The sequence below is a fragment of the Egretta garzetta genome, unplaced genomic scaffold, assembly GCF_000687185.1.
Source record: "Egretta garzetta isolate BGI_Z169 unplaced genomic scaffold, ASM68718v1 scaffold323, whole genome shotgun sequence".
In the NCBI taxonomy this organism is placed as follows: domain Eukaryota; kingdom Metazoa; phylum Chordata; class Aves; order Pelecaniformes; family Ardeidae; genus Egretta; species Egretta garzetta.
In genome coordinates, this window is record NW_009259435.1 from 3663307 (window position 1) to 3691204 (window position 27898).

At 39.5% G+C, this 27898-nt stretch overlaps 1 protein-coding gene across 12 annotated transcripts in view; it reads right to left on the bottom strand.

The window, feature by feature from the left end:
• Window positions 1–27898, bottom strand: part of EMSY (EMSY transcriptional repressor, BRCA2 interacting) — a 46588-nt gene that overhangs the window by 10172 nt on the left and 8518 nt on the right. For 6 of the 12 annotated variants that reach the window (XR_004841767.1, XR_004841768.1, XM_035892681.1 and 3 more), the window contains 13 exons: window positions 24280–24539; window positions 19485–19758; window positions 17255–17563; window positions 14961–15110; window positions 13246–13419; window positions 10649–10785; window positions 8909–9082; window positions 7808–8006; window positions 6046–6210; window positions 5657–5815; window positions 3865–3924; window positions 2666–2820; window positions 762–1325 (listed from right to left, as the gene is read on the bottom strand). Coding sequence is in view for 10 of the 12 variants with exons in the window: in XM_035892681.1 (XP_035748574.1) it covers window positions 762–1325; window positions 2666–2820; window positions 3865–3924; window positions 5657–5815; window positions 6046–6210; window positions 7808–8006; window positions 8909–9082; window positions 10649–10785; window positions 13246–13419; window positions 14961–15110; window positions 17255–17563; window positions 19485–19758; window positions 24280–24539 (2780 nt within the window). In the remaining 2 variants the exon portion in view is untranslated. The remainder of the gene's footprint in view (window positions 1–761; window positions 1326–2665; window positions 2821–3864; window positions 3925–5656; window positions 5816–6045; window positions 6211–7807; window positions 8007–8908; window positions 9083–10648; window positions 10786–13245; window positions 13420–14960; window positions 15111–17254; window positions 17564–19484; window positions 19759–24279; window positions 24540–27898) is intronic. The other 6 variants (XM_035892686.1, XM_035892680.1, XM_035892678.1 and 3 more) reach the window with 5 other exon arrangements.

Below are 27898 nucleotides of genomic sequence, written 5' to 3' on the forward strand. Positions count from 1 at the left end.
GAAACTCAGTGTTTTAACAAAGGAATTAGCAATGATATGGTAAAAGTTAATTGAAGCCTGGGGAAAAGCAGCTTTTTAGGCTGCTAGATAAGGATTGTAGCAGTATAATACCACAGCAGCCTCGTTTTCCTTTGGGATTTACATCCCCATGTGATGTTTGTTAACGCTCGTTTTCACATGTATTCCTGAAAGGGCCAAAAAAAAAAAAAAATAAATTGTACTTTTCTGGAGTTAGTTAAAATATGTTTTGGGGTTTTTTTTTCCACATTCCTCAGTCTTTACATTTTTCCCTCCCAAGGAAAATCAAATTACTCCTGTACATGAAAGCCATATAACTTCAGGAAGATGTAAACTACAAAGGAAGACGTACAATGGAAAGCCTTAGGAGACTGCAGTGTATTCATCTTTATTTCCACAGAAATAAAAGTGCTACGGGAACGGAAATTAATAACTTGCCATCTCTAAAAATTAAAAGAAAATAATTAGGGACAAATTCCATGCACCAGTGGTGGCAGAAATTCATAAAAACTGTCCAACAACACACGTTTGTGAGCTCTATGGATTTTTCCCCTATAACATGTGCTTCTCTTTCCTAGTGTCAACCTTCTGATGGGGTAATTAATACCAGCAGAATGAGGAGTCCTCTCTTGCCAGGACAAAACACTGCTACAGCAACAGGGTTGGTAGTTTGATTTTTTTTTTTTTTTTTTTTTTTCCTTGAACAGCGACGTGTATTTTGCATGCTATCAATATTCCGTTACCTGGCTTGCTGGCTGTTTCTCTGAAGAGGCAGGTAGCTGCATTTGACTCTGGGGGGGTTGGGGTTGCACGTAGATTTTTTGTGCCGTTGGTGCCTGTTGCAGTTTGGGCAGCTGCTGCGTGGTTTTTACTGCAAGCACCTGTACTACAGTTTGCTGTGGCTGTGCCACTAAGGTAGGGAGTTGCCTTTCTTTGGCCATCATGTGGTGTGGGGGGTGCTGTGCATCTGGTTTGGTCTGTGCTTGCTCTTGCTGCAGGGGGGTTAGCTTTTGATGCCTTATAGAAAGCTGGGGCATTTGTGGGAGTTTGTGCTGGATTTGGTCGGCCTGCAGGTGGATTGTCTGCTTCTGCTTAGTCTGGAAACACTGCAGAGTTTTCACTTGCAGTTGAGTCTGTTCCAGCTGTGGCTGACTCAGTTTTTGCTGTTTTTGTGTCTGCGATTGTGTCAGGGCAGATCTGTAAAACAGGCCAGTCTGAGGATCTAAGGTGTCCATCTCTTCCACTTCTCCTTCCTCAGTTCCAAGTTGTTCACTGTGTTTGGTAAATGCAGTGTGACTGCTTAAGGCCTTAATAAAAAGAAGTTAGAGCATGTTAGTAGAGAGAAACGTAAATTATAAGAATACACAATCTAAAAATAATTTTTAATAATTTTCAACTGGACTACATTAACTTATTTTACCATTACAGACTCCCAACTAGTGTACAAGGAGACACCCCTACATGGCGATTCCACAATACGTAAGCAATCAAAAGCTATTTTTGTCATGCCAAGATGCGGTACATCTCTATATGACAATATCAATTGCACAGCTAATTCTCAGCAGAGATGATGTAGCCCTCGCCTGTCTCAGGCTAACGTTCAAAGCTCCTAAGGTTGCACGCCAGTTGGACGTGAAGCAGCAGGGATTAGCAGGTGGTTAAACCAGTAGCTCCTCATTAATGCCAGTCTCTCTGCACAGTAAGTTCTTATTCTGCCTCCCGAGAGCCTAATCATCATCTCCCCAATTTCTTCTGCAGCTCCCCATATATCTACAGTCTACCCTACTTCAGCAGAGACCCTTCTCTTCTTCTTTCCTCAAAATTTTGCTATTTTTCTTGGGCATTGCATAAACATTTATTTTTTGAGGGATTTGAGGGAGCAAGAGATCTATGTTACTATGCTTTGTGTACCATGATATAAACATTTTAATAAATGGCCTTAGCAAGATGAAGCAGCCTACTCAAACACCTGTGAAAATACACTCTCTGAAGTGGGTTTATAACCCTAACACAGCACTGTCCTGCTCCACAGCTGAAGCTCCTAGAAGTCAAAGCACTGCAAAGTTGAGCAGGTCTTGAACAAAGGCATCGGAGTAGCTTCGGTAAGGTTTCACCACAAGCTATGCCGTCTGTTTGAAAGTGTTTGGGATCCCTGAGGTACTCATCTAAATGTGAGCTCACTTTTTGATTCGGAGAAGTTTGCCTATTCATAAACTAAAGCTCTCAAATGAAAAAGACACTGCGTGCTCTGGGTACTGACCAGATTCTGCTTCATCCCTCTTCCCCCTACACCGACACCAACATAATCTAAAGAGCCTAGGACCTTGCAATACAACATACAGAAAAAAAAACAGCTTGCTGCTGTTGAAGGGATGACATACAGACAGCAAGAACTCATCTAGAAAGCACTGTCTTTTCCAGAGATGCTGTTAATAACTCTTACTTAACAGTCTCAAGTATATCTCATGAATTGCTTCCCCTTTCCCCCACCACCCTCACCATCAAAACAGGCAATATTAAAATTAAGTTATCAATTTGCCCTTACACTTAGCATTTGCAGTGGCAGCAACATGACATATTCATTCAGAACAAGCCCTGGTCCTATGTAATTCATAAAATAGAGTATTGGGAAAAGAAAGGGTACAACCTGCTGCATGATATGGGTAATTGCGCCTGTGGAGGATGCAGGGAGAGATTTCACCACCACAGAAGTCTGCGTTGCTGTCTGCGACTGAGCCACATGCTGCAGCAGGGTCCTCTGGGGCTGAGATGACTGCTGGTGGGGCTGGGACCGATGACTGACTGCAAGTAAAGAGGTCAGTGGCACTTCTCCAGAACTAACTGCAGTTAACTTCAACTATTTGCTTTGCATTTGAGCTTCGACTGAAAGCACGTATGAGTTAAATAAAGATCTGAGTATGAAAAACATCTTTTACTGTATGCCAGCTTCAACCTTAAAGTGTAAATCTATTCTGAGAAGCCTCGTAGAGTAGCAACTCAGGGGTTTTGCTTTTGTCTCTGTTTCCTAATTAATCACATTTGGTCCAAACCTCCTCTGGCCTCCCTCTCCCAACACACCAACTTTGCAAGCAGAATTTATACTCTGTTTTCAGCTGGATTCTTTATACAGCACCAGCATAACACTGTAGAGCACAAGTCACTCTGTGGCTTTTATGCTGTTAAAAGCACCTGCACAACTGACTGCAATTAAGAACATCAAGCCTCACTCACTGAATTTCTGCCACTGATAAACTGCAAGAGATCCTCTCCAGAGCATAGGCTAAATTTGAAAGATTAGCAATTAGAAAATGTTTGGGTATTATAAAAGCAAGTGAGGCTGATCAGAAATCAGAGACCAAAAAAAATTGAGACCTTGTCATGGGTCTGTGTTACTTCTTAGAACAGATGCAGCATGAGTTATGGAGCAATAGTAATGGCTCCGTAATTAAATAGGGGATTAACACAGAAATGATCTGCTGAGAAAAAAAAAACCATTCTACATTGCAGTCACTGATAAGACATGAATCTAAGTTACTTTATGCCTGTCCACACTAATTTGTAAATATTTGCTTTAATTAACTTCTTAGTTACGAAATAATTAATAACTGAAGGAGAACAAGCAAAGTTTAAATTCAGTTGTAACATAACTTAAAAAGTTTCTAGTGACCTTCCTGGAAGTTAAAAGAAAGGTCGTACTTTGAATTACTACAATAATTTGACTTTCCACTCCAAGAGAGGAGTTGGATTTTATCAATACCAGCCTGCATGCTGTGCCAGACCCGTCATGGATATCCCCCAACAGTTCCTGCACAATTGAAGACTTCATTTAAAAATAAAGTTTCTAACCTATATGGTTGTGTAGATATTCTTCCGAATGTGAACCAATACAGTGTTGTCTTCCTGAGTCTGCAGACAGACAAAAAATGGTGACAGCAGGATGTGTGATCATCTCACGAGGAAGCACATGCTGAATCCCAGCTCCCATACAGATTAAAGTGTGCCCTAACCTTTGGTCTAGGCGCATGCAGGAGTTTTCACAACAGATTATAGACCGTGCACTATCTTACGACTGATTTTTTTAGCAGAAAATATAGCTACATGGAGTACTGATGAATCCTGAGAAGCATAAATTAAAACAAAAACACAATTACCTGCATTCCCTGGCAGTGTTCACAGAAACTGGGGGAAGGGACAAAAATCTAAGAGCAAAATAACCAGAAACCGCTGCTAGTCAACCCACAGCAGCCTGCATTTCTCTGGCAGATTCCTGTGTATCAACTCGAGGCTTATAAAAATCCCAATATTTCAAAGAGTAATCATAGCTCAAGGAAATTTTGAACTTGTGCGTATGGCTTCTAAGGACTTAAATCTACAAAGATACCAACTGTAATTTCCCATCCTCCCTGCAAAGGGCCCGACTTCACATCAGCTTTTAGAGCCAGACCCAGCAAAAACTGGAACTTTAAACAGAAGCACAGTGCACAGTATCTGTGTCAGGGAAGATAACTGACTGTTAATTGGAGATCACTTGAACACTATTTATTATACTTTTGAGTTTGTTTTAAAAGAGATCCAAGGGAGCATGACTCAAACATTCAAAATTGAAGCCAGATACAGTAAGTGGTATTTAAAAGAATAACAATAACTTTCCCCCCAGCTCCAATTTCACACAACTTAAAGCTAGACCATACAAGGGATGGAAGCAAGGGGAGGAGGTACAGAGCAGGAAAATGAAAAATGAAAATATCAGGTTAGACATTTAACACTAGAAACACTGGAATTACTGATATGTACTTAGACAATTTAACATAATCAAGCTTTACTTCTCTTTTCCAAAGCCAATTTTCAATCCACTTTTGCTTTTCCAAATAAAGCAGGGAGACCAATAATGTGGACTTCAGAAATGAAAATGGAAAGCAGGTGATTTGATCCTCTCACATACGTATGGGAAGAGGCTCACATGTAGTGTTCTGGGGCAGCAGGGACCATCAGAGAGACAAGGGAGGCAAGGGCTTACACAAAATGGACAACCAGATAGGAGTAGTCGAGGGTTTAAAAAAGTAAGAGCTGAATCCCAAACATAATATCAATTTGAATAATTTATTTCAAGAGTGAAAATTTATCAGTTCAAAGATTTCTTAGCAAATGAAGAAACAGGGGACTACATTAGCATGCTAAACGCACACATGGCTTAAAAACCCACTGGTAAGAAAGTAACATTTTATGAATATGGGTTAAACTAACTCATAGTCTGACTCCACTCGATACGTACAAAAAAATAGTACACAGTTCCTGTAACTTCATTTTCTACTTTTTTCCTTACTAGACATTTTCCTTAAAGGCAAGTGGGACAGCCTGTCCTCTCCATCAGATCAGGGAACAGAAAAATCCATTCAACTAGGACGTCTTGAAGCAACAACCCTTAGTTTCAGTTAGAAGCATTCTCCACTATGCTCCAGAAAAGCAGATGCAATCTCTGTCCCCTGCGCAGGGTCTCAAGAGCAGAAGGAAAGACTCATCTCCCCAACAGCAAATTACAGTGAAACACAAAAATGAAACCCATTGTAGGACAAATCCAAAATGAAGTCCCCAGACTTCAACTGCAAACCCACTATATCAGGCTACCTTTGTCACTTACCAGTTGTGATATATTCAGCAACTAATTCCGACTCGACTACAGCAATTGAAGGACTTTCTGGAGAATGCCTCTTTTCTTGGGTCATCTGGATTGGGACAGCCATTTGGCTCAAGTCAATGGTAGGCTGCCTTGGCTTCGATTCTAACTTTTCCTTCACTGCTTTAGAAGAAAAGAAAAACATAAAATAAATCTCCAATATCTAAACCTCCCTAATAAAATAAACCTCCACCATAAATGCAGAAGTTTAATTAAGTAGATAGTGAGCAGGATAAGAAGGAATCAAGCTGACTCAAGATAGGTGCTTTTCAATTATAAAACTTATTACAAACTGCTGCTTAAGCAAGTCATAACTTTGAATATATCCTAAGCAACCGCATGTGTTTTCACACCTGTAGTCTGCTGAAGTTCCAGCAAAGCTTTTATGGTGGAAGTAGCTGACTGAGATTCACTGGATACATCCTGGTAAATTATTGTAGGGCTTGTGTCCACAGCAATTTCGTGTTCTGACCAATCTTGACTTCTTGAAGCGATCACGTGGACTACTGGCTGAGAATCTGTTTGTAAAAGAACAAAGGCACATCAAGTCATCATAGAACCATTTTGGGTTGGAGGTCTCTTGTCCAAATTCTTGCTTTAAAGCAGGGCTATAGTTCAAAGTCAGACCAGGTTACTCACCACCCATTACCATTTTGAACACTGCCGAGGATGCATACTCTTATTCTGCAAAGCCGCAGCTTTTATTACAATTCACTCTTGAAATAAAACACTGCTGATGTTATGAATAGTTTCCAGCGAAAAAAAAAATAATCCTGTACCTTAGTTGTTTGTAAAAGCTATGGTTTGAACAAAGAAAGTTCAACAGGTTTCTTTGTATGTTGAATTTGCCTTGGATTGAACTCTTTTTCAGAAGGTTTTAGCAGTTCAGGTGATCAACACATATTCAAAATTCCAAATAAACAGCTCCTAAATTTTGGTAAGTTGGTTGAATCTTCAAAACTTTTAAAAATTTACTTAAAATGGCAATATAGACTAACAGTTACAGAATTATACAGAAAAGGTGACTGAAAGAATCATAGAATCACTTTGGTTGGAAAAGACCTTTGAGATCATCGAGTCCAACCTTTAACCTAACCCTGACATCCCACCACTAAACCATGTCCCTAAGCACCTCATCGATCCTTCTTTTAAATATCTCCAGGGATGAGGACTTGACCACCTCCCTGGGCAGCCCATTCCAGAGCCTGGCAACCCTTTCGGTGAAGAAGTTTTTCCTAATGTCTAGCCTAAACCTGCCCTGGCGCAGCTTCAAACCATTCCCCCTCGTCCTATCATCTGTTACCAGGGAGAAGAGGCCGACCCCCACCTCCCTACAGCCTCCTCTCAGGCAGTTGTAGAGGGCGATCAGGTCTCCCCTCAGCCTCCTCTTCTCCAGACTAAATAACCCCAGTTCCCTCAGCCGCTCCTCGTATGACTTGTGTTCCAGACCCCTCCCCAGCTTGGTTGCTCTCCTCTGGACATGTTCCAGCAACGCAGTATCTTTCTTGTAGTGAGGGGAGCTAAGGCTAAGAACACACTGACAGACAGTTGGTTTTATTTGATGCAGTGATACACCCCATGGTCACTCCTGACCAAAGGCTGGGTGTTATTTATGCCCTATTATTTATCCTCCTCTACCACACAAAGAGCTTGAAGCCATGGCAGCATCCCCATCAGGACTGCGTGTCTGATGTATGTCCTGATGCACATGTACACGCCTACAAAAGGACCAAAATTTATGTTGGTCACACCACAGCTTTCAGTCATGCAGTGGGGAGATTCTTCAATACACTCAGGAAAGAGGGTGGCAGAGCATGGGCTACCAAAAAAACCCCCCAAACTGCTACACTGCCTACCTCTGGCAGACTCCCCAAAAAGAGGGATCAGGCTGCAGGCCACAAGCATTGGAACAGCAAGTCACGAGTCCAGCAAGAAACCATTATCTCCACTTTTCACACAGGAAATGGAGGCATAAAGTAAATAGCTCATAAAAGATAAATAATGCCATAAGGGAAGTGAAAACCTGTGCTAAAAGTAGGCACAGTGAGGTATAAGAAACTAGCTAGGAGGCTTGGGAGACAGTCCATTCATATTTTATGCAATGTCAATACACACCTTGGGAGCTCTGGGAGGACTCTGTAGAAGAAGAGCTGCTATCAGTGTAGGTTTGTGGTTCTTCTTTCACTTCTGGGAGAGATGAGTTTCCTGTCTCTGCTACCCTTGATGCCTGCTGTAACGTTTCAGTCACCAACTGCCTAGTTTGTTCACTCACAACTGTTGCTTGAAATGTCACTGGCTTTGGTTTTATGAGAACCTGATGAGAAAGACAAATTTTGCATACAGTAGGAGCACTCAAGAAAACGCATCTGAGCAATCAGAGTACAGGGGGCCACTCAAATACATCAATGTACAAGCCCTATATAATATTCAAAATTTACTGAAAAAGTCTACCTGTAAATTCAGCAGCTCTGATTATTAAACCACAAAGCCCAGGCAATACACAAGGATGTACTGAGTAATTTGGTGTACTTAATACAATAAACCACTAAAAAGTCATTTTTCAGGGCTGAATACAACTATGGTCTGACAAGAGGAAGCTATGCAAGTGAGCTGGAACATGCATGGCACTAATAAGAACAAGCACCTCTCTTCCGCAGCCCACAATAAATACAGTCTTGAACAATCAAGACACACAAAATATTATATCTGATACAAGTTTAGTTCTTTTAAATACTAAGTGCAACCAGAGAAAAAGCTGAAACTGAAAGTGTCCAGAAATAAGCCAGATTCTCTGTATACAGCCCCACCAACTACACAAGGTTGCAGGGACAACCTGAATATACATTAACCAGAAAATAACTTCAATAAAACCTCAGATTTAACAGATGAACTATGTTCAGGCTCTGTGTCGTTATTTCTCACGATCTAGCCATTAGCTGCAAGACTTAAACAGGCATCTAGAGCCATGACCAGGCAGTTTCAGCTATGTAAAAGGCTTAGTAAATCCTTTTGGCTTGCTCTAGGCCCCCAGAAACAGCTAAGAAATATGAACACTGTGCTCAAGAAATCAGAACCAAGGCCACCTCATTACACCCCTAAGTGTCACTCCTCACAGGCATATATTAATCCTGCAATGTGGCAACACAGTGAAGAATTATTTACTTCCCATTAAAATGTAGGGGTACATTTCAAGACAGAAATGGGTCCTCACTGTACCTGTGTTTTCCCTTGCTGACCATAAACAATTTTAGTTGGGATGATTTTGGTGGCTGGCTGGACCGTGGACCCTATTCCTTTTGGCTGTGTAACAATCATTTTTGTGATGGGTCTTGTGGCAGTGATGATAGCAGGCTTTGCTCCTGCTGGTACCGCCTGAATAGTTTTCTCCCCCTGTAGAGAAGTCAAAGTTTACAGGTTAACTTAGTGAAATTCTTCAGAGACACTCACTTCTCTAAAAAATAAAAACAACCAAAAAAAATTGCACAGTTATAGGCGAGTGTGTTGTACCATGACATCAACCTGCTGCGGCAACGAGACTTATTTGATACAGAAAACATTCGAAGACCAAGAACCAAAAACCCTATGGCTTTGAAAAACTACCAAAATCCCCTTTTCCATTACTTTACCTTTCAAGCAGCTCTGAATGGGTGAACAAAAGTAACCAAGCTGACAAACTTTTTCAAGTTGCTTCAAAGAATTTACGTAAGTTGGAACCTTCCTCAAATCCTTTGCAAATATTTTTTAAAACCTCTTATTTCTATTAGCGCTAACTTTGGCAAGACATCTACAAAACTTGAACTGAGGTTTCAAAAAGAAATTATTTAAATATAGATCTTTGTATTATCCTCATGATCAAATCATTAATTACGTATGGACTTTTTTTTTTTTAAACTAGAAGTTCACTTAATAAAAAAATGCAGATTCACAGCTGTTTCACAAGAAATATTTGACTGTGGAATAGTGCTGACATACTAGACCCCTGATAGCTTAAGAAGAGCAAAGACACTGAGCATGCTTTTTCATAGCTCTGCACAGTAACAAACCAGATGAGGAACCAGATTAGTTGCCAGTTCTCCCAGTATTCCTACCAATTTTCATCAAGTAGCTGGAAATCCTAAGAACCACGCTTGTTTCCGAAACAGCATCACACTCTGGTGGTTCCTACTGTGTGACACCATGAGATTTCCTCTTGTCTGAAAACACAGCTCTAAGTTTTGTAAACTAGGGAAGTTCAGAATCTTAAAAAAAAAAAAAAATTCCTAAAAGGTTTAAAAAAAACCCCCTCCCTGCTCAGCTCTGCTACTCAAGCAGACTTTAAAAGATTACATGATTAATGCGTTAAATCTCACAGTTCTGTCTAGGAACGTAAAGCACGTTCATCATTTTTATTTACTAGCACTTATAGGTAAACCCAGTAGAAGCTGGAAACTTTATTTTGTTCTTAGCACACATCAGGTTATCCAAAAAAATAATTCAACACTCCACAATACTCGGGGACAGGATGTTACAGGGTTACACACCACAGAAATTGAAAGGTGGTGCCCTTACTGTGAAGGGACAGTTTATTTCTGTCCTTTACATCCAGAAGATAAATATTTGGAGATGCAAGTTTCTAATACAGGACCATGGTTCTCATTAGAGCACAAAACAGGGTAAAATTATTTTCTTCTACTTAATCCCTTCAGGATTACAAAATCATTAACCATGGAAAAAAGGCAAGCTCAAGAGTTTTTATTTCCCTTTAACTTTGAGAACATTCCTGGCTTGTTTTAAGCATCTTTCATATCCTGCAAAACATACTTGCTTTTCAAACACCCCTAACATTCAGAAATGCTCTATCTGTTAAGGAGCTCATGCACAGTTTTCTTTTAATAGGGACTTTAGCAGAATGAATGCAGCAGCCACTGCACAGCCTGTCACTTGGCTGTCGATTTGAGACTTGAAACTCATACTTACCCCAGCATTCAACAGCGTTGTGACAACATTTTTGCCTGGAAGCCCTTGAATTGTAGTTCCTTTCCCAGTAGTCTTCTGCACAACAATCACATTGGGTTTGGATGTCATTGGAATGGTAGTGATTTTGGTTGTAGTTCCTAAATTTTTTTGTGGGAAAAGAAATAATGTGCAGTTTATCACACGTACATTTCCTTTCACTGTAGGAGGTAGTGAGCTAAATAGGAATCATTGTGTTTAAATCTGAGAGCACAACAACAACAAAAAAAAAAGGGGCAGCAGCTGGAATGGGAATTTATGTCACCTAACTCAACATACAAAGATTAGATGCCCACTCTACAAATCTTTCACCTACAGTAAAAACAGGTATGCCCAGGACAGAGTAATCTACTCTATATTAGGAGAGTCAGCCCCTTCTCACAGATTACGGAGCAGACTAATACAGCTTTCTCAGGCTAACGTGTCTAACTTTTCAAAGGCTAGAATTAGGGAGGGGGGGATAAGGACACCAACTAATACTCAACTCAAGGTCCTATTTGCACAGACAAATATTCTTCTACAGATAACCTCTGTAGAAGAATCTACGTACCAAGAACGTATCTCCGGTCAAGAGAAATACCAGCTCTTTCTGGCACTGAACTGTTGTAATACAAGTGATGAGTAGTGGATTGAAAGAAGGAAAAAAAGAAAAAATATGCTATTGTTTTACAATTGGTTCTTAAAAGCTGAGTTTAGAAGTGGGGGGGAGGTATTTATTTTTTTTTTTTTTGAAGAGCTGCGTTGGCTATTTCTCTTTTTCTCCCAGTATTTAATTAGTTGCAATGCCTGTATCAGGTTTTTATTTACCTGCAGCGACAGGTAATTCTGGTCAGCCCTCCACGTTCTACAAGAATACCTACATTGATACGCAAGTCATCAGTGTTATCAGACTGCCATTCAGTATCTACTCAGACAGCTTTTTATCGACACCTTCCACTTTCTCCTTGAAGAAAGTATCACTCAGTCACAGCAGAGCTGCAAACCCAAGGAATCCCCTCACTACTTTCTACCCTTTAGATACTTCACTACATATTTCAGATTAAGAATTCTACTAATTCTGGGAAAGGGAAGATATGCTGAGACAAGATCATGACCTACTTAATTCTAGTGACTTCAGAGGCATATAAAGACTGCTCCCTTAGCAAAAAAACAAAACCAAAAAAAAACCCCAAACCCCAATCCCCCCAAAACCCACCAGCCCCAAAAACCAACCCAAAAAAACCCCACCACAAAAAAACAACAAAAAAAGCAGGCATCCTTTCCAAACTTGTGTTGTTTCAGGACAGTCATTATTACCCAAGCCAAGGGTTTCCCCACATTATAGAATCATAGAATCATAGAATGTTTTGGGTTGGAAGGGACCCCTAGAGGTCACCCAGCCCAACCCCCCTGCAGGAGCAGGGACACCTTTAACCAGATCAGGTTGCTCACAGCCCCGTCCAACCTGGCCTGGGATGTTCCCAGGGATGGGGCCTCCACCACCTCTCTGGGCAACCTGTGCCAGTGTTAGCTGGTGCTCAGGAGAATACTACTTGCGTTTGTGTATAAACTCACTAGCAGATCTAGAAATCTTCTTAACAACTCACCATACCCACAACAGGCTAAAAAAGTTACTCGTTCCCTGTATCAGCCCTAAATATAATTCTGTAGAAATCAGGATCTGAAAACCTGAGGTACCTCTACCAGACTACACCCCAGAGTTGGTTTATGGGATAGCTTGTGCAGCACCTTCCAGTGACAGGAGCTGGCTGATGCCATGTCAGGTCTTTGCTAAGCACCAAGGAGGAGGGAGACCTTTGGGTAATTTAAAGTTATGACTAGACAGGATGAACAGACCCAGGAGATCTTGCTGTACATGGGCACCTGGCTAGGAAATGCAGCAGACCTCTGCATTAGCACTGTTAAAGTCCAAAAAGATACTAAGAAATTGTGACTGGTGTTGAGTGCGCTTGGTCCCGGTCCTAAAGAGACTCTATGTTTAGAGGCTGAACGGGCAGAGAGCATCAAGACTGGTCAGCAGCCTAACAAAGACAAGCAGGAGGGTTTCTGTGAGGCTGGGAGGAAAAACTTAAGGTAGAACATGGGATGAGAGAAAGACAGGTTGACACAGGTAAAAGAAGAACAAGATAAGGTTGAGACTGCACAGCTGAATTTAACATACATGGTTCATTTTTATTCTGGTGGTTTGCATGTGCAGTGGAATAGAAAAGGGAGCATCCAGATTATAAAATGCTTTAAATTGGGGCTAATAGTTTTCTGATCTTTCTCCCCTCTAACAGAGGGCAACATAGTAGCTCTCCTCCCCCACACTTCTCTTTTCCTCCCAGGCTTCCCGCACATTAGATGCTTCCCTCTCATACACAACCACCACTGCAATCCTGAAGAACAATTTACATCCATAACTTCTACCCATTATTTTCTTCTTCGTCCTCAGCTATTTTTCGTCTGAATTAACTTCTTCTCCAATAAAGTTCCTAATAACTATTTCAGCACGTAACCCACAGAAAAGTCTAAAGTTACTTTTGAAATAAGTCTTAGTACCAAAGTACTTGTATGCCTACCAGAAACAATATTACTGCTGATAATCTTCCCTCCCAGTGTAGCCAGTGATTTTGGTACTACGGTAATGATGCTACCACTTGTAGTTTTCACATAAGTAGCAGCCCCTGGAGTTCCAGCCATCCGAGCCCCTATAGAGGGGCTAACCGTTGGCCGCGTATATGTTGCTTGAGTTCCTGTTTTAAAGAGAGAACAAGAAAATTCGCTGTTAGAAAATGATCCTCTACTATTACAAGTGGAAAAATAAGTTAGTTTAGGGGAAAAAAAAAAAAAAAAAAAGCATTAGATTTTATTCAAAAGAGACCCCACACTACAATTTATTACCACCCTTTACAATTGTCCTAGCACTGTTCAAAGCCACAGAGCAATATTCAAGTATTTACCAACTTTAAATTAAGGTAAGAGTCTTCTGAAGTATTTTACCAAATGTTCAATGAATGCCGTATTTTAATTGACATCCTTGCATCTGAGATTTTAATTTTCAATAGGTGTTTAGATTCTGTCTGTACGTTTGCCACTTGCTGCCTTAGATGCCCACTACCAGAACTGATCCCTTTCACTGTTAAAAGTCAGTTATACTCTCACTTCTCCTATATGACAATTTGGTTATAAAGATCACCACCGATGACTGGTCTAAATATCACTCCAAGAGGAAAAATATGATTTACAAGGATAATGCAATTTTATGGATTTAGCATTTAGCAGTACAAAAAGAAACCTCCTGACATGATATAAATGCTGTTTTTTCAGACCTACGCTTTCTCAGAATGGAAACAGAGCTGAGTCCACAAAAGAAACTTACTCAAAATAATAATACGAGTCAAGAGGTACACAAACATCGTAATTCCATTCTGCTTCTACTGCTGCAGATAGCGCACTACAACCCTTAATTGCTAAAGATCACAGAGCAAAACAGTTTGTTGCAACAGGAAAGCCATGTGTTCAAATCCAAGAGAGCACAATCCAGGCTTTACCAATTCTTTATCAATTAAATGAACTGCAAAACTACTAGATTTTTTTTTTATCTACTTAAGAATGTTTTTGTGAGGTACTTCAAAAGTTAAAAAAAAAAAAAATTAACCATTAGTTTATGCTAATATTCCCAAACCATGCTAAAAATTCAGGAAGTTAATTAAAGTTTTCTGAAGACTAGGATAAAGCTGCCTTTTAAGTTTTACTCATACAAGTTTGCAATCTGAACAGTCTGCAGGATTTCTGATCTTTAACCAATAAGAAAACACAAATACAATTAGATCCCCAGAAAAACACTGGGAGTTTAAAAACTCTACTGGCCTTTTTATAAGTTCACTGCAGGACTATGAGCAAGTCACCTGTCTTTCAAAGTCTATGTATGTAAAATAGGAATGATGCTGACCTATCTGTTTGAGGTACCTAAAAAGTTAAATTGATGTAAATCATCTAATAAAAGGTGCTACAGAAGTGCAAAGTATCAGTATAAGTTGCAAGACAACTTCCCTTGAAATAAACCCAGTGGGGAAGGAACAAGTGTATTTTTGTGTACCAATTCAAAAAGATCATAAGAGGAATAAAAGAGCACTCTGCAAAAAAATCCTAGAGTAACAACAGGATTGTGAATGTGCTGTTGTGCTCACTGTTCACAAGACAGAAGTGCTTTTTCTTTTACCCTAATAAACCACATTTGATCACCTGTATGTCTGGGTTTACCCTCCCTTCCCTTCTCAGAGCCATAACTTACCAGTGGGAGTAGTGACCAGTTTAGTTGTCATGATAGTCCCATTACTGCTAACCACCATAATAGGTGAATTGCTACTGCTGGGCAAGGTCGCTGTAACTGGTTTGGGAAGGATTTTACTGGGCTGCACCTGTTGAGTGATTATTTTAACACCTAGGAAAGGAGAAAGGTCACTGTTAAAATACAGGCACGAAAAGTTAACTTTCTGAAATGCTTTCTCAGACCAAGCCCTAGTGGGCAAGTAGCCTCACAGGGCTTCTATTCTGAGCCCATGCATTCTTGATCCTGAAAAGAATTTTTTTTTTTTGTTTAGGTAGGTTTTGGTTTTTTTTGCTTGTGGGTTTTTTACTTGTTTTGCAAATAACGAGACAGTCATCATCTTTGCCTTTCATGTGCCTGTTTCAATTTCTGTCTGCTCCCACTGAGGCATAGGATTCAATTCCATCATCAACCTGTTGTAGTGATTTTTAACCTTTTCTGGTCCACGATTCAAAAAATAGAATGTTTCCCAGGAACCAACAGGTTACAACCAATACTGAATTGGTTCACATACAATGAACCATCTAAAAATGAAACAGTTGTTCATCAATTTAGTCTGTAAATTCTTATGTGTCTTAATTAGCTTAGTTGAATTTCATCCCTCTGAATAAATTAAAAACCCCCACCTTTCTGCACAAAGAGTATTAGTGGGTGTAAGGAAGTAACTGTGACACTGGCTAGGGAAGGTTGCTTTAAGTAAACTGCTTTCTCTCCTAATGATTTATTGGTTGTCTTGAAGCCACAAAGGAATTGGGCTGAAACAAGCTCTGAGTAGAATCAGCAAGAACAAAAGATGAAGACGGACACCTTAGCACAGCAAGGATTCTGTTCCCTCTCTCTCGAATTCTGTAGAGGAATGGACCTCTGCGAGATTCACTTCTCAGTTGCAAACCAGGAGATTCATGTCATCTGTTCAAAAGTATATTCAGGACACTTGCATCTTTACATTCTGTTCCATGACGAGGTAAACGTATTGCATTGTGTTGGTCAAACGCCATGAAACGCACACCCTGAACTAATCCCATCTAAACGTAGGCACTTACATTTGTACACAAGTATTTCTGGGTGAACAATTCTGTCTGCTGGGGATGTGAAACATCCTCCTCCACGTTTGCTTCTTTCTATGTTGACTACAAAAGCAGTACGGAGCAAGTAAGCTCCTAACTTAAATAATGAAGTTAGGAAAGAGAAACCGAAGCCTTTGCATCATCTAGACACAAAACTGGATAAAAACCAGTCTCTGTGAAAATTCATTCACATCTTCCAAAAGAATAGGTATCAGATGCTATTTCCAAAGAATCTTTAACTAAAAAGATCTTTTGAGCCTAAACCCATGGTAGAAGGCAAGGAGTGAAGCTCTTATTGATCAATTATTGCTCAGCGACTGTAGGAGGGAGGCCTCTTATCTGTCTTCATTAGTGGGTATTTTTTCTTAGGCAATGATCCTATAATCCAAAAGGAAGTTTATCAAAGGACAGGAGTAGGGCTGCTTATTTTTTCATTCTAGGATCTATTTTAATTCTTTGATCTAAATAGTATGATTATAAAATAGTAGCTGTACTGGTATCATCAATATAAAATACAGACACAAAAATACTTTGCACTTTTATAGCACTTCTTCCTTCAGAGTTAGGTAACTTTGCCGGCATTACTTCTTACTACATCTGACGGAGCTAAGAACTGTATTCTACAGCAGAGTAAAGCCAACATAGAAAGATTACATGACTTGCCCAAAGTCAAGTGAATGAGTCAATTCTTACAAAAAGAATCCAGTCCAACTTCCAGTCTCAGATCTAACTGTATTTGTTTTGACAAGTACCTCAAAAGTAGTTTTTTCTGGACCCAAGAAAATAATTAAAACATGGATTAAGTACTTCTTCCAGTTGATACAGTTGAACAGCTCTTGGATCTTCAGAAAACTGGTGCCTTCCACGTTGCCAAAGACATTATTTTTGAAGATATTTACATACCTTTCAATCTCTAAAGATAAAACATTTATTCCTAAAGCATGGTCTGTATACCTGAACCAAACAAGAAGGGTGACAGAACCAAATTCTTCAATTATTGATAGCTGAACACATTAAGACACCCTTCAATATATACTTCTATCCAGGTTTAATGCCAAATCCTGTAGGTGAGTAATTATACCTTAATGATAGCTCCCCATGCACATTTTGGTACAGAATTCTACCCTACTTCCTTGAGTTGTGGTTAGACCTCAACAATCAGCAATATGACCCAAGATTAACTCCAACTACCTGATTCCTGTTTGATCTGAATGGTGGGCTTGATGCCAGGCGGCAACTGAGATTGCTGCGGCTGCTGTTGAGCTACAGAAGACTGCACCAGCTGCTGTTGTTGCTGCTGCTGTTGTTGTTGTTGCTGTTGTTGTTGTTGTTGCTGTTGCTGCTGCTGCTGTTGGGCCTGTTGTATTTGGTGCAGCTGCTGTTTGGGGGACTGCTGATGCTGTTTGGGAAACTGTGCTAAGATCTGAGTTGGATTCCCAACCAAACCTTTTGGGGAAGGTAGTCTGGTAGAGGCAACTTTAATTGCCGATGTAGACACACCTGTGAAAGAGTAAACGGTTTAAGATCGAACAGCGCAACATGAGAGGAAAATATCACCATTTCTTAAATAATTTTACATTTAAACTGTCTTTACTACTGAAAGATGCCTAGATACACATGAGTAAAACCAGCTCCCACATAGCAGAAGTGCTCTGTCCAGAGGCAAGGGAGTTTATATAGATTTTCAATGCGGCAGCAGAACAGCAGCTAATGGAAAGACCACAATCCCAGTCTACTGCCTGCACCTTTTGTAGTCCAAATAATTCACAAATATTCTCAAAGCCTGATCTTTAAGCTTCAAGAAAGCAAAATATTTATAGTGAAAATCATGACTACAAAAAGTTAGAATATGAAAATGACAAATATCAAACCCATCAACATCAGAATGGAGGACCCGTTAGCAAGCACAATGTTACTTTAAAAGAATGAATCAAGTAATGGTACGTAATTTCGAAAACTATGTAACACACTTTTTTTGTGCTGATAGGTTGGGTGATCTTACAAGTGATTAAAACAAGTTTGCAGATTTATTCGCTCCCAAATAAATCTTAATATTCATTTCTGTCATTCGCTTACATGGCTGTACCTACATTTCCAGCAAAATTTGGCTTCATCTATAATTCTAAACTGCATATCCATAAGCACCAAAAAAGACAAACATAAAGTCCATGTCTTATGAAGGCAGTTTTTAACCAAGACCCAGCTGTAGGGGAAAATAGAAAGAATATCTCCTCTCTTATTTCTCTACATGTACAGATGGCAGTGATAATGATAGAAATCATCATTAACTACAGTTCTGGCAATCTAAATAAGCAACCCTTTTCTCACTGCATCATCTAAGATGGTTTTTCATTTCCTTAGTCAGCTGTTTTCATCCATGAATTTAACTTTCTTCACATTTGGAATGATTATCAGTTTATGTCATAAACAGTTTCACCAGCATCCTCTCCAATGACACAGATAGTCTTGGAAAAAAAAAGCTGTTAAAGAGACATTCCATCTGACATATTTTAGAATTATAGCCTCTTCCATGGTCAAACCCAACTAAAAATCCACAGTTCAAACAACAGGAAATTCTGCTGTAAGCCCTTGTGCTCTGTAGATTAGTATTTTCAGGACCTGATTAATATGGATGGCAAAATATCTCCTCAGCCTTGATTTGGTTGTTCAACTTTTTGTGGAATGGAACAAGAATGGAAAATATAGACCAGGAAAAATTGCCATGTGACACTTGTCACTGTCACACAGTTTTTCAAGTGCTGCTTGCTGAGGCCCTTTCATTCAGCCTCAGCTTCCCTTCCCAATGTTAGCTAGTGGCTGCGGAACTCAATCAACCAAGCTATCATACATAGCTGGAATCAGAAATCATAAATTTAATCCAGGCCCACTCAGATCTTAATTTTTAAGGACTTTAAAAACTTACATGCTGATAAAATACACAAATGAAAAAGGTGTAAACACTTCTCTGTCATCAAGATTAGTTACCACAAGACATCTTCTAAAGATTAGGCACGTCTTTGCATGGTTTTGTAGATCAGGCTTTAAGAGAAGCAATCATCAAACGTCAGAAACATCCATTTTCCTTGCATCAGATAAGAGTTCTTAAAGCCAGACATTTTGAGGCTGTAGTATTTTAATGCTGCAAGTAAAATCTTTTCAAAATAAAAAAAGCTATGCCACATCATCTCACTACACTCTCTTTAAAAAGAGGACCTCCACATTAATTGGTGAAGTAAAGAGTGAAAGAGTTGAACAAGAACATTTGTGGAGTATCTTGGATTAGTTTCATCAGTAGACTTCTTTCACATCTCCTGTGCTTTACTCATGATATGTAAACGTAAAGTGCATCTCCCCTAGGCTACTCTCAAAAGTCCAATTCATCAGTGAAAGAGCTTTTAGAAATGTAATGTTATTGCCATACCTTGTGCTACTGTTGACATAACCACTGACGGCGTTGATGATACCACAGCAGTCACAGCAATAGTATTTGCAGTACAGGAGGGAGTGGAACAGCTACTGCTGCTGCTGCTACTGACCAAAGAGGACTGAGAAGCAGTTATAACCACTGGCTGCTTTTGAGTAGTTGAAGCAATGACTGATGTTGGGACAAGTTTCGTAACTGCTGCATAGTTGTGGGACTTTGAAAGGATGTTGGGTACAAAAGTTGAGCTTGGAGAGGTGGTTACTATTATCACCTGGAAGAAGAAAGAGAACAACAAGAAATTCATTTGTTCTTTGCATTTATTTAAAAGCATAACATTTCAGCAACGTATCTGTCTATAGGTATTTTGTTTTAGGGATGCAGGTTTACCAAGAGTGTCGTATTCACATTTACTGGCAACAAAAGCTTTCAATTAATTTGAAGAAGTGGTTATAAACATTTCCTTAAACTCAGAAGGTTGTTTGGTTTTGGGTTTTTTGAGGAAAACAATTACTATCTAATTGAAGTAGAATCATCTCATGTCTGAGGGCAAACAGACAGGAATGAACTGCTTGGCTTCCTTAAACTGGGCCAGGAAGCCCGAAGCCCATTTTAAATGGAACTGAAAGGAAATCCCCAAGCAAGTTTAAACACCATTCTCCCAAACCTTGCACATACATCAAGAAAAGGCAATGAGAGAATAGATGATTTATTTTTTCTCTTTAACAATTAACAAGCAGTTGCTGAGTCAGTAATGGGAAATATTTTTGATCCATAAGGCTGTAAACAATCAATATTTCATCAGTGAAAAACGTGGATTAGGTTTAAAGCAACTTCTCCTTTAATTAGTGCTCTCAATAACAACAAATTCTTTCTTATCTCTCTGAAAACCATTTGTCTAAGGACTATAAACATTACCCCTAGTGACAGTTACAATTGCAATGCCATGAGTCTGATTTGACATAGAAAAACACAGAATTCATTATAACATTGGAAGATGTCTGTTCTTATGCAACTGACCTAGAAAACTAAGCACTTAAGTATTGAATATGGGGACTATTTATGTAAAGATATTGCTTTTATTCTGCTCGCATGTACCTCCTTGTACTTACAAACACACAGTTAAAATAGAAACACACAGCACAGAAATACAACATATTTTCAGTTTACCATGCAAGAATATTGAGAAATTGTTTTAGTAATGCAATTCTCCCAACAAAAACTTCATTTATTAAAACTTTGAAAATTAAAAGTTATTAATGATTTGATGTAACAAAAGCAGATAGAAAAAAAGGTACAGAAGGAATAAAGAAAAGGTGGGTCAGCTGAAACCAAAAGTCTGACGCTACTACCCACAGACTACTGAAATCTTGCCTGACAGAAAAGATATAATATGATAATGGCACCAGAAATAGACTTAAGTGACAGATCAAGCAGTATGGGATTAAGTTTGTAATTTGTTTTAAAAAATAAAAACATAACCACATGGATGGAATAAAAACGGCAAATTTCACCACCGTGGCTGTTTCTGCCTCTCCTTTCCTGCCAGTGCTGAGTTTTACGGTCCCTGCCTTTAATATCTTGATTTGAGGAAAACCAAAACCTTACTACCTCCATGAGCTACAGCAGGTTGGCCACAACTGACCAATGCCCAAAGGACAAGGTTTCCACGTCTGCTGCTCTACCGCTTCATTGCATTCTCCAGGGAGAATGTTTTCTCTGAGTCACTCTTATTTTTGCCTTCTGCCCAACCTTGCTTTAATCAAAACACCCTTCTGAAATTGCTCTTAGGCTATGACCATGCAGACAAGCTAAACACGACAGAGCTTGATTCTGGTACAAGGTTTGCGGGTGGAAAGATCCTATGATGCCTCTCTGGAGCTTCATCCTGTTTCTTAAATAGCCAGTTAACACTAGAAATACTTCCCAAGCGTCTGAATTTTAGGGCCAGCTCCATTCCACCTAGGATAACTTCTTCAGGAATATAATCAAAGGACAACTTGCAGTTAAAAAAGGCAGATTGTTCCTGTTAAACTTCCTATAGAATCCATAACGCAACAGGGCAAGTTCAGCATCTCAACTAAGCAAGTAAAGATACGTAGGATGAACCTGGGCATAATCACAACACCTGGACACCATTGCTCTTTGTTCAAAGACAGAGATAAAACCATCAGTCCAAGATTATCACTTAATAACGCTTTATTTCATCGTGCAAAGAAGAAAGCTTGTAAAGCATTGTAGTTCAACACTGATTGCCGTCCTGTGACTAAGCAGGTTTGGGTCTCTCTATTCTGTTTTTTTTTTTTTCCAAAATTAAAACAGCAGAACAAAGTCTAGTGATCTTTATGTGTGAAGTATACCCAGGAAACAGAATTTTTGGGGAAAAATGTAAAAGCCTTAAAGCTCAAATCACAACAATTATATTTTTGAGATACTATTTTCTCAGATATGTTGAAATGATCCAAGTAACCTCATAATAGGTACCAAAACTGCATCACATCTTTTACAGCAGAGAGACTGCCTGATTAAAAAAAAAAAAAAAGCAAAAAAAAAAAGCAAGTTCAACAACTGTTGTTGTTGATTTCAGTTGTTAAGGTAAAAATTAATTCCTGACATACATTGACTTTAGTCCTGCCAGCTCTATTTTGAGAGACGTCAAAACCTAGGCCCTGAAGACATAAAGGCATTAACTGCCAGAAGCTTCGCTAGCTAGATTCCTTCTGTGTCCCAGGCAGAGGACTTCATTATAAGAGAATCCAGAAATTGGAGCTGTGACATTATTAGTTGTTACGACAAATCTTCCTCCAACCTACTAAAATGTCAAAACAATTCAGAAAGCTGGCATACAGAAACGAAGACTTTTCATTCATACCCAACAACTTCACCCATATCCAACAGCACTTGTTTAAAATAGTACATTTCCAATCTGAGTGTAACAAGTCTGACATTTAATTTAAAACTACTAAGAGGGATTTCTCCCACCAAGATGATCCAGTTACATATTTTGGCATATCTAAATCCAACAAAAGAGGGCAGTGTGACAAGTTCAGATACAAACGCTACCATGGCTCCCTAACGAAACAAGTCATGATTTTCCTATCATTGCAGATTAGTAAGAGAGTCAAATAATACTGTGCAAAGTAAACCCTAAAATTTCCACGTCAGAACAAGCAGAGGTGCAACTGCAGAAAAGACCCTACAACAGCCCATTCTCTTCTTTTTTGAGATTTAATACACTCCCTCTTTAAACTACCATGATACGTGTCACTCATACTTAATACACCACCACAGACATTTAAGGCAAAAATAATTCTTCCTGCATGCAAGATGAGCCTGGTAAGAGCAACAGGATGGGTAGGTTAAGCTCTGTCCTAGCTGTGGATTTGCTGCACTGAATGCAGGAGATTTTATTTGATGGTTTATGCTCACTCATGAATTTCTATACATGTATTCAAAGATGAAATTTGATTAAGGACACTGCTAAGGAACAGTGAATCAAATTAAAGCATCGAAGACCTCTGAAGTGGGAAAAGGCCAGAATGCAAGTTCTTTATTGCACATTACTTCAGTTAATCTTCCTTGGTTTTAAAATTTCCAAAAATCAGGACATGGGAACTCTGCTAATCCAAATAGAGTCATAAAACAATTAAAGACGACCAACAGAACAAATACTGTGTGAAGGTTTGAGCTCAATATTCAACTGTCACAGTTGGAAAAAAAAAAAACCGCTTGTTAGTGCCCAGCCTACCATCAGTCTGTCGGTATCAAGGCCAAATTAATTCCACAGACCACCCTCCCCAAGTCTGCCTTAATTAATAACCGTACCAAGAATGAACTTCGTCTGAGCCATTAATCTTTTTTTAAATCTTAAGAACAAACAAGTAGACACATCTGAAATGCTTCCTAAATCATGGGAAAATAGTCAAGCTATCGATTAGGCACGTAAAATCCGAGTGCAATACAAAATTTCAGCACGGAAAACCTTTTCTAACCACTGCATTCTGGCGAAAGCTGGGCACACTCAGCTGAAATAATGCAACTGATTTTGATCGCTGTAACACTGATAATGTAGAATGAGAAATGGCACACTAGTACTGAAAGGAAAATAAAGCCCCCCAGTCTTTGATCAGCTCTGAGAATAAGCTTTATAGACCCAAAAAAAACTAGTCTCTAGACAAAAGGCTTGGCAAGGGAAAGCCCACGCCACCTCTCCTGGAATTCTACTACTGCAAAGAATAATTATAAATAAGGAAAATAGAAATAAGAAAGATTACCTTTGACCAATAGTTGTTACCATCTGAAGGCTGTTCAGTGGCCTATGTGATCCAGTTCTCAGTGGACTAGTGTCCATATCACAAAACCCAACACCACAAATGGTACTAACTGGCAACCTTGTTGGCAGTCTCACCAGAGAGGCCAAGAATTGAATGAGCATGGAGACTGAATCCCCTCTCATCCCTAGAAGTGGTCCCTTCAGGTCAGGGTTGAGGCACATTGGTGGGGCAGTCTGGGGGAAGCTTGCACTCCCGCTGCCTGTGCTGTACCTGTTCTGTGGATAAAAAGAGGGCTTCAGTCTCCACGGCTGTCAATCCAGGTCCTTTCACACACAGGTGAACTAAATTCATACAAGAGTTTGGTTTTCTCTTTGTTCGTTTTAAAGAGGGATTACCTTATCCCAAGTGCAATCCTTAAAAAAAACAGCTAGACAGTTCATAGAAAGAAGAGAGTCAAACATCACATCTTATTCATTGATAAAACCAGAATAAAGTAACATTTGGCAGCTTCCCCCACATACCTTCTGTGTTGTCGTGTTTGTTGTCTGTGTTGAGGGCTTAGTGAAGGTTATTTTCACAGGCGACATGTGTGGTGGTAAGGAGTTGGCAATGCTCTGCATTATATTACTCATCTTGGGGCTGCCACTTACAGGCACTGTGATGGTTTTTGTGACAGGAGTCACTGCCTTCGGGACTTCTTTCAGGAGAACAGGGGAAGAACTAGAAGAATTTGTTCGCCGTCTTTTGCGGGGCTTTTCATCGTCATCTGAGCAGCTGACACCTAGAAGAGAAGTACTTTTTCTAAGTTATATTTTCCCCATTTGCACCTCTCAACGCTTCCTAAACCACTTTAAACTTGCTGAGTCTTATACCGACTTTCAAATAAGAGAAAAAGAAATAGCGGATAAATTCTTTCTCATGGTCACAACTAACCTGTTTCCCACCACAGATGGTCTTTGTCCTTGATATAGACAACACTTAAAGTGCCATAAAGCAAAGAAACAAACCCCCAAAACCCCAAGCTACTCAGTTACTGGGTTACTTCATTCAGTTTAAGAGATTAAAAGAACGTTAAGAGACAGCACAGGGATTTCATTCTGTCTCTAGAAGTTTGACCAACGAGACCACGCACACAAGGGGTTTAGGATAACGTCATGCGCATTGCAGTTTAAAACTTTACATTACACTGTTCCCGCCACTGGTTTTCTTTACAGCAACTGGACTACTGAAGTTTATCCTCCTGTAGCCTTCTCCGATTTCAACTTTTGTACCTACTTCCACGCCACGCTTATCGCTACAGTACCCTTCTCCCTTTCACTTCAACACAGCATCTTGAGATCCCTTTTTTATTTTTTAATGACGTACTTTAACTATGAAGGTCAAGCCTCACGTCATCACCTTCTGCCTTGCTCAGTGCGTTTTGGGCAACAGATATAAAATGGCACCTAACGCACAACAGTGAAAACCAAAAGAAGTTCGGCCTCAAAGGAGTTCAATCTTACTCACAATCATCTACTGCACACATATAAAAAAAAAATAATCTGCTGCAATATATTCAGCTGAGCAAAGGATAGCAGCATGATCCACGGGTCTTAAATCCATACAAAATTTTCCAAAGTAGGCAACAGGTTCCTTAATTGGTATACATTACAGAAAGACACAGTTTAATAACCTTGAAAGTCTCTTACAGCTACTGGGTAGCATTTATGTTCACCGAATTGGGCAGTGTTAAACAATCCTTAAAAACAGAGATAAGCTGAAAAGACGAAATCACCCCTATGCAGAACAAGATCGAAGATCTTGTTCTGTATGCCTGGGGCTTAAAGACAAAAACTGCTGTCACGGCAAAAAGCAGACTTGCTGGTAACCCAAGCAAACTTGGTTGGCAGTCAATCTCTAATTAGGGTCAAGATCTCATTATGGTCAATCTCTAATTAAAATTACTAAGTACTCTGGCATTCGAAAAGTGAAGACGCGGGAATTAACACGGACAAGAAAGTGCCCAGTAGCACAGCAAGCGATTTCTGAAAAAGGGGATTCTCTCTTAGTATGAGTACCAGCTCATTTGCAGGTACTCTTCAGAAGGCTGACAGTCGTATCCACACAAAGATGGGAGAAGCAAAGGCTCTATTTTAAGTTTGCTTTGAACTCCAAAAAAATAGTTTTATCTGGCTGCAGCAGGACAGACGAAGCACGGATCTACGAGTCCGGATTTCAAAGCTCTAATCAACAATTTACTTTACGGCCCTGAACAAGCCTAGCGGTCAGCTCCATCTATAAAGCAGAGATTTGGTTACATGACTTTAAGGTCTATTATGAACAGGCTTTTAAGTATTACTGTGAGTGCACTACGCAAACTTCTAACTGCGAGGTCACTAATCACGTTGAAAACGTGCAGGAATTTCAGAATCTCAGAATCCATTTGAATCAAAAATCCACATGCAGCTAGGATGTTAGGACACAGATGTTATTGCGGTGGATCACCAAGAAATACCAAAGGGAAAGCTATTTGTTTGTGGGCTTCATCCACAGAAAAAACAAAACAAAACAAAAAATCAACACAGAAGAAAGAAAGATCAAACTAGCAGAACATTATTTTGTGTTAAGCACAGCTCGTTCCACCTCCTGTTTTTGCTGCTGGGGTTCTCCAAGAACGTTATTCCTACAATTTCATCTTAGAACCTGCATTTGCACAAAGTTTTCCACAAGCATTTAGATGAAAGGTAATACAGCTCGACTGTAACTCCCACTGGACAAGCAAGGAAGCAGAGGCACGGAGGGGTTAATGGCTCAGTCAGACTGTGACTTGGATGAGGTCACAGATTGTAACTCAGGCCTCTCCGTTTGCTCTTAAGCAGGTTTGTTAAAGCTAACGTGACTGATAGAACACATTCTGAAAGACACACGATTCCTTAAAAAATAAACCAAAAAAGAACAAAATGAAGCATGCGAAGTGAGGGGAAAAAAGTGAAATCTAGGGACGGACAGAATAAAAATGAGAACCTTTCATCCCTCTATTGTGCGTCTAGACTGGTTTTATACTCATTACCATGTAATAATTCAACAGAGGTCTAAATTAAATTTTGAAGAGGTTAAGAACATTTTCCCCTGAATCTTTAAACTAAAGCTGAATGATTAGTGCATTAAATCAGAAAACCGAAAAAACTTAATGTAATGGGTTCCGTGGGTTGATACAGCCATTAAAGCTGGTGGTTTGCAAGTAACATTATATTTATGTACAACGTGATGTTTCTGACTAGCTAGCAGTTTAATCAAACATGCACACAGAGCATCAAGATTAAAATATTTTTTTAAAATATTAGAGGTATCTGCAGCAAGCATAAAAATAGCACTCATCAACTTTATTTGCCACCTGCATTTTGAGAGACACCAAATAAGGACAGAAGGAAATATTTTTAATTATTAAAGAAAACTACCTTTGAGGATCTGGGCATGAATACGAGGATGTATTCTGCTTTTAGAGCTAGCTGATTTATTAGCCAAAGAAAGAAGGGGGGGGGAACACGACAAGAAAAATGATTGTTTCTAGACCTTATGCCCTGGATTTGCAAATTTAAATACATGAGGATGGGTATCTGGTGGGATTTCATATGGACTTTTCACAGCTGCCCAGGAAGGCAAACCTCACTAAGATTCACTTCCAAATAAATCACAAAATGGCCAGACACAGTTAATGTAAGCATATGCTTGCCAAACTACTGTACTGTAAGAAAGTCCAGGTCAACTGTGAAAGTGGAAAGAAGGGACCTTTTCTAACTCAAATAAATGACTGCTGTGCAATATTTAAACAGAAGGAAGAGGGAAGCCCTCTGCAGAAGCAACCAGCAGAGCTACCTTAAACACAAGTTCTGAACAAGCTGGATTAGAAATCCACTGATACACAGCAATTCCTATATTTTATTTTCAAAATACTTTTCACTCTTGTTGTCCTTGCCATTACTGTTCCCTGCAGCATTTTACCGTCAGTGGATTTATCCTGAACACAATTTCTCTGAAAAAGGGAAGCAATAAATTCATTCTTTAGACTAAATGAAGGCATAAAGGCATTAAATGACTTGCCCAAGGTCAGAGTGTTTAATTCAGTCCATGCTTCAGCCACAAGACTGTCCCTCTCTTTCC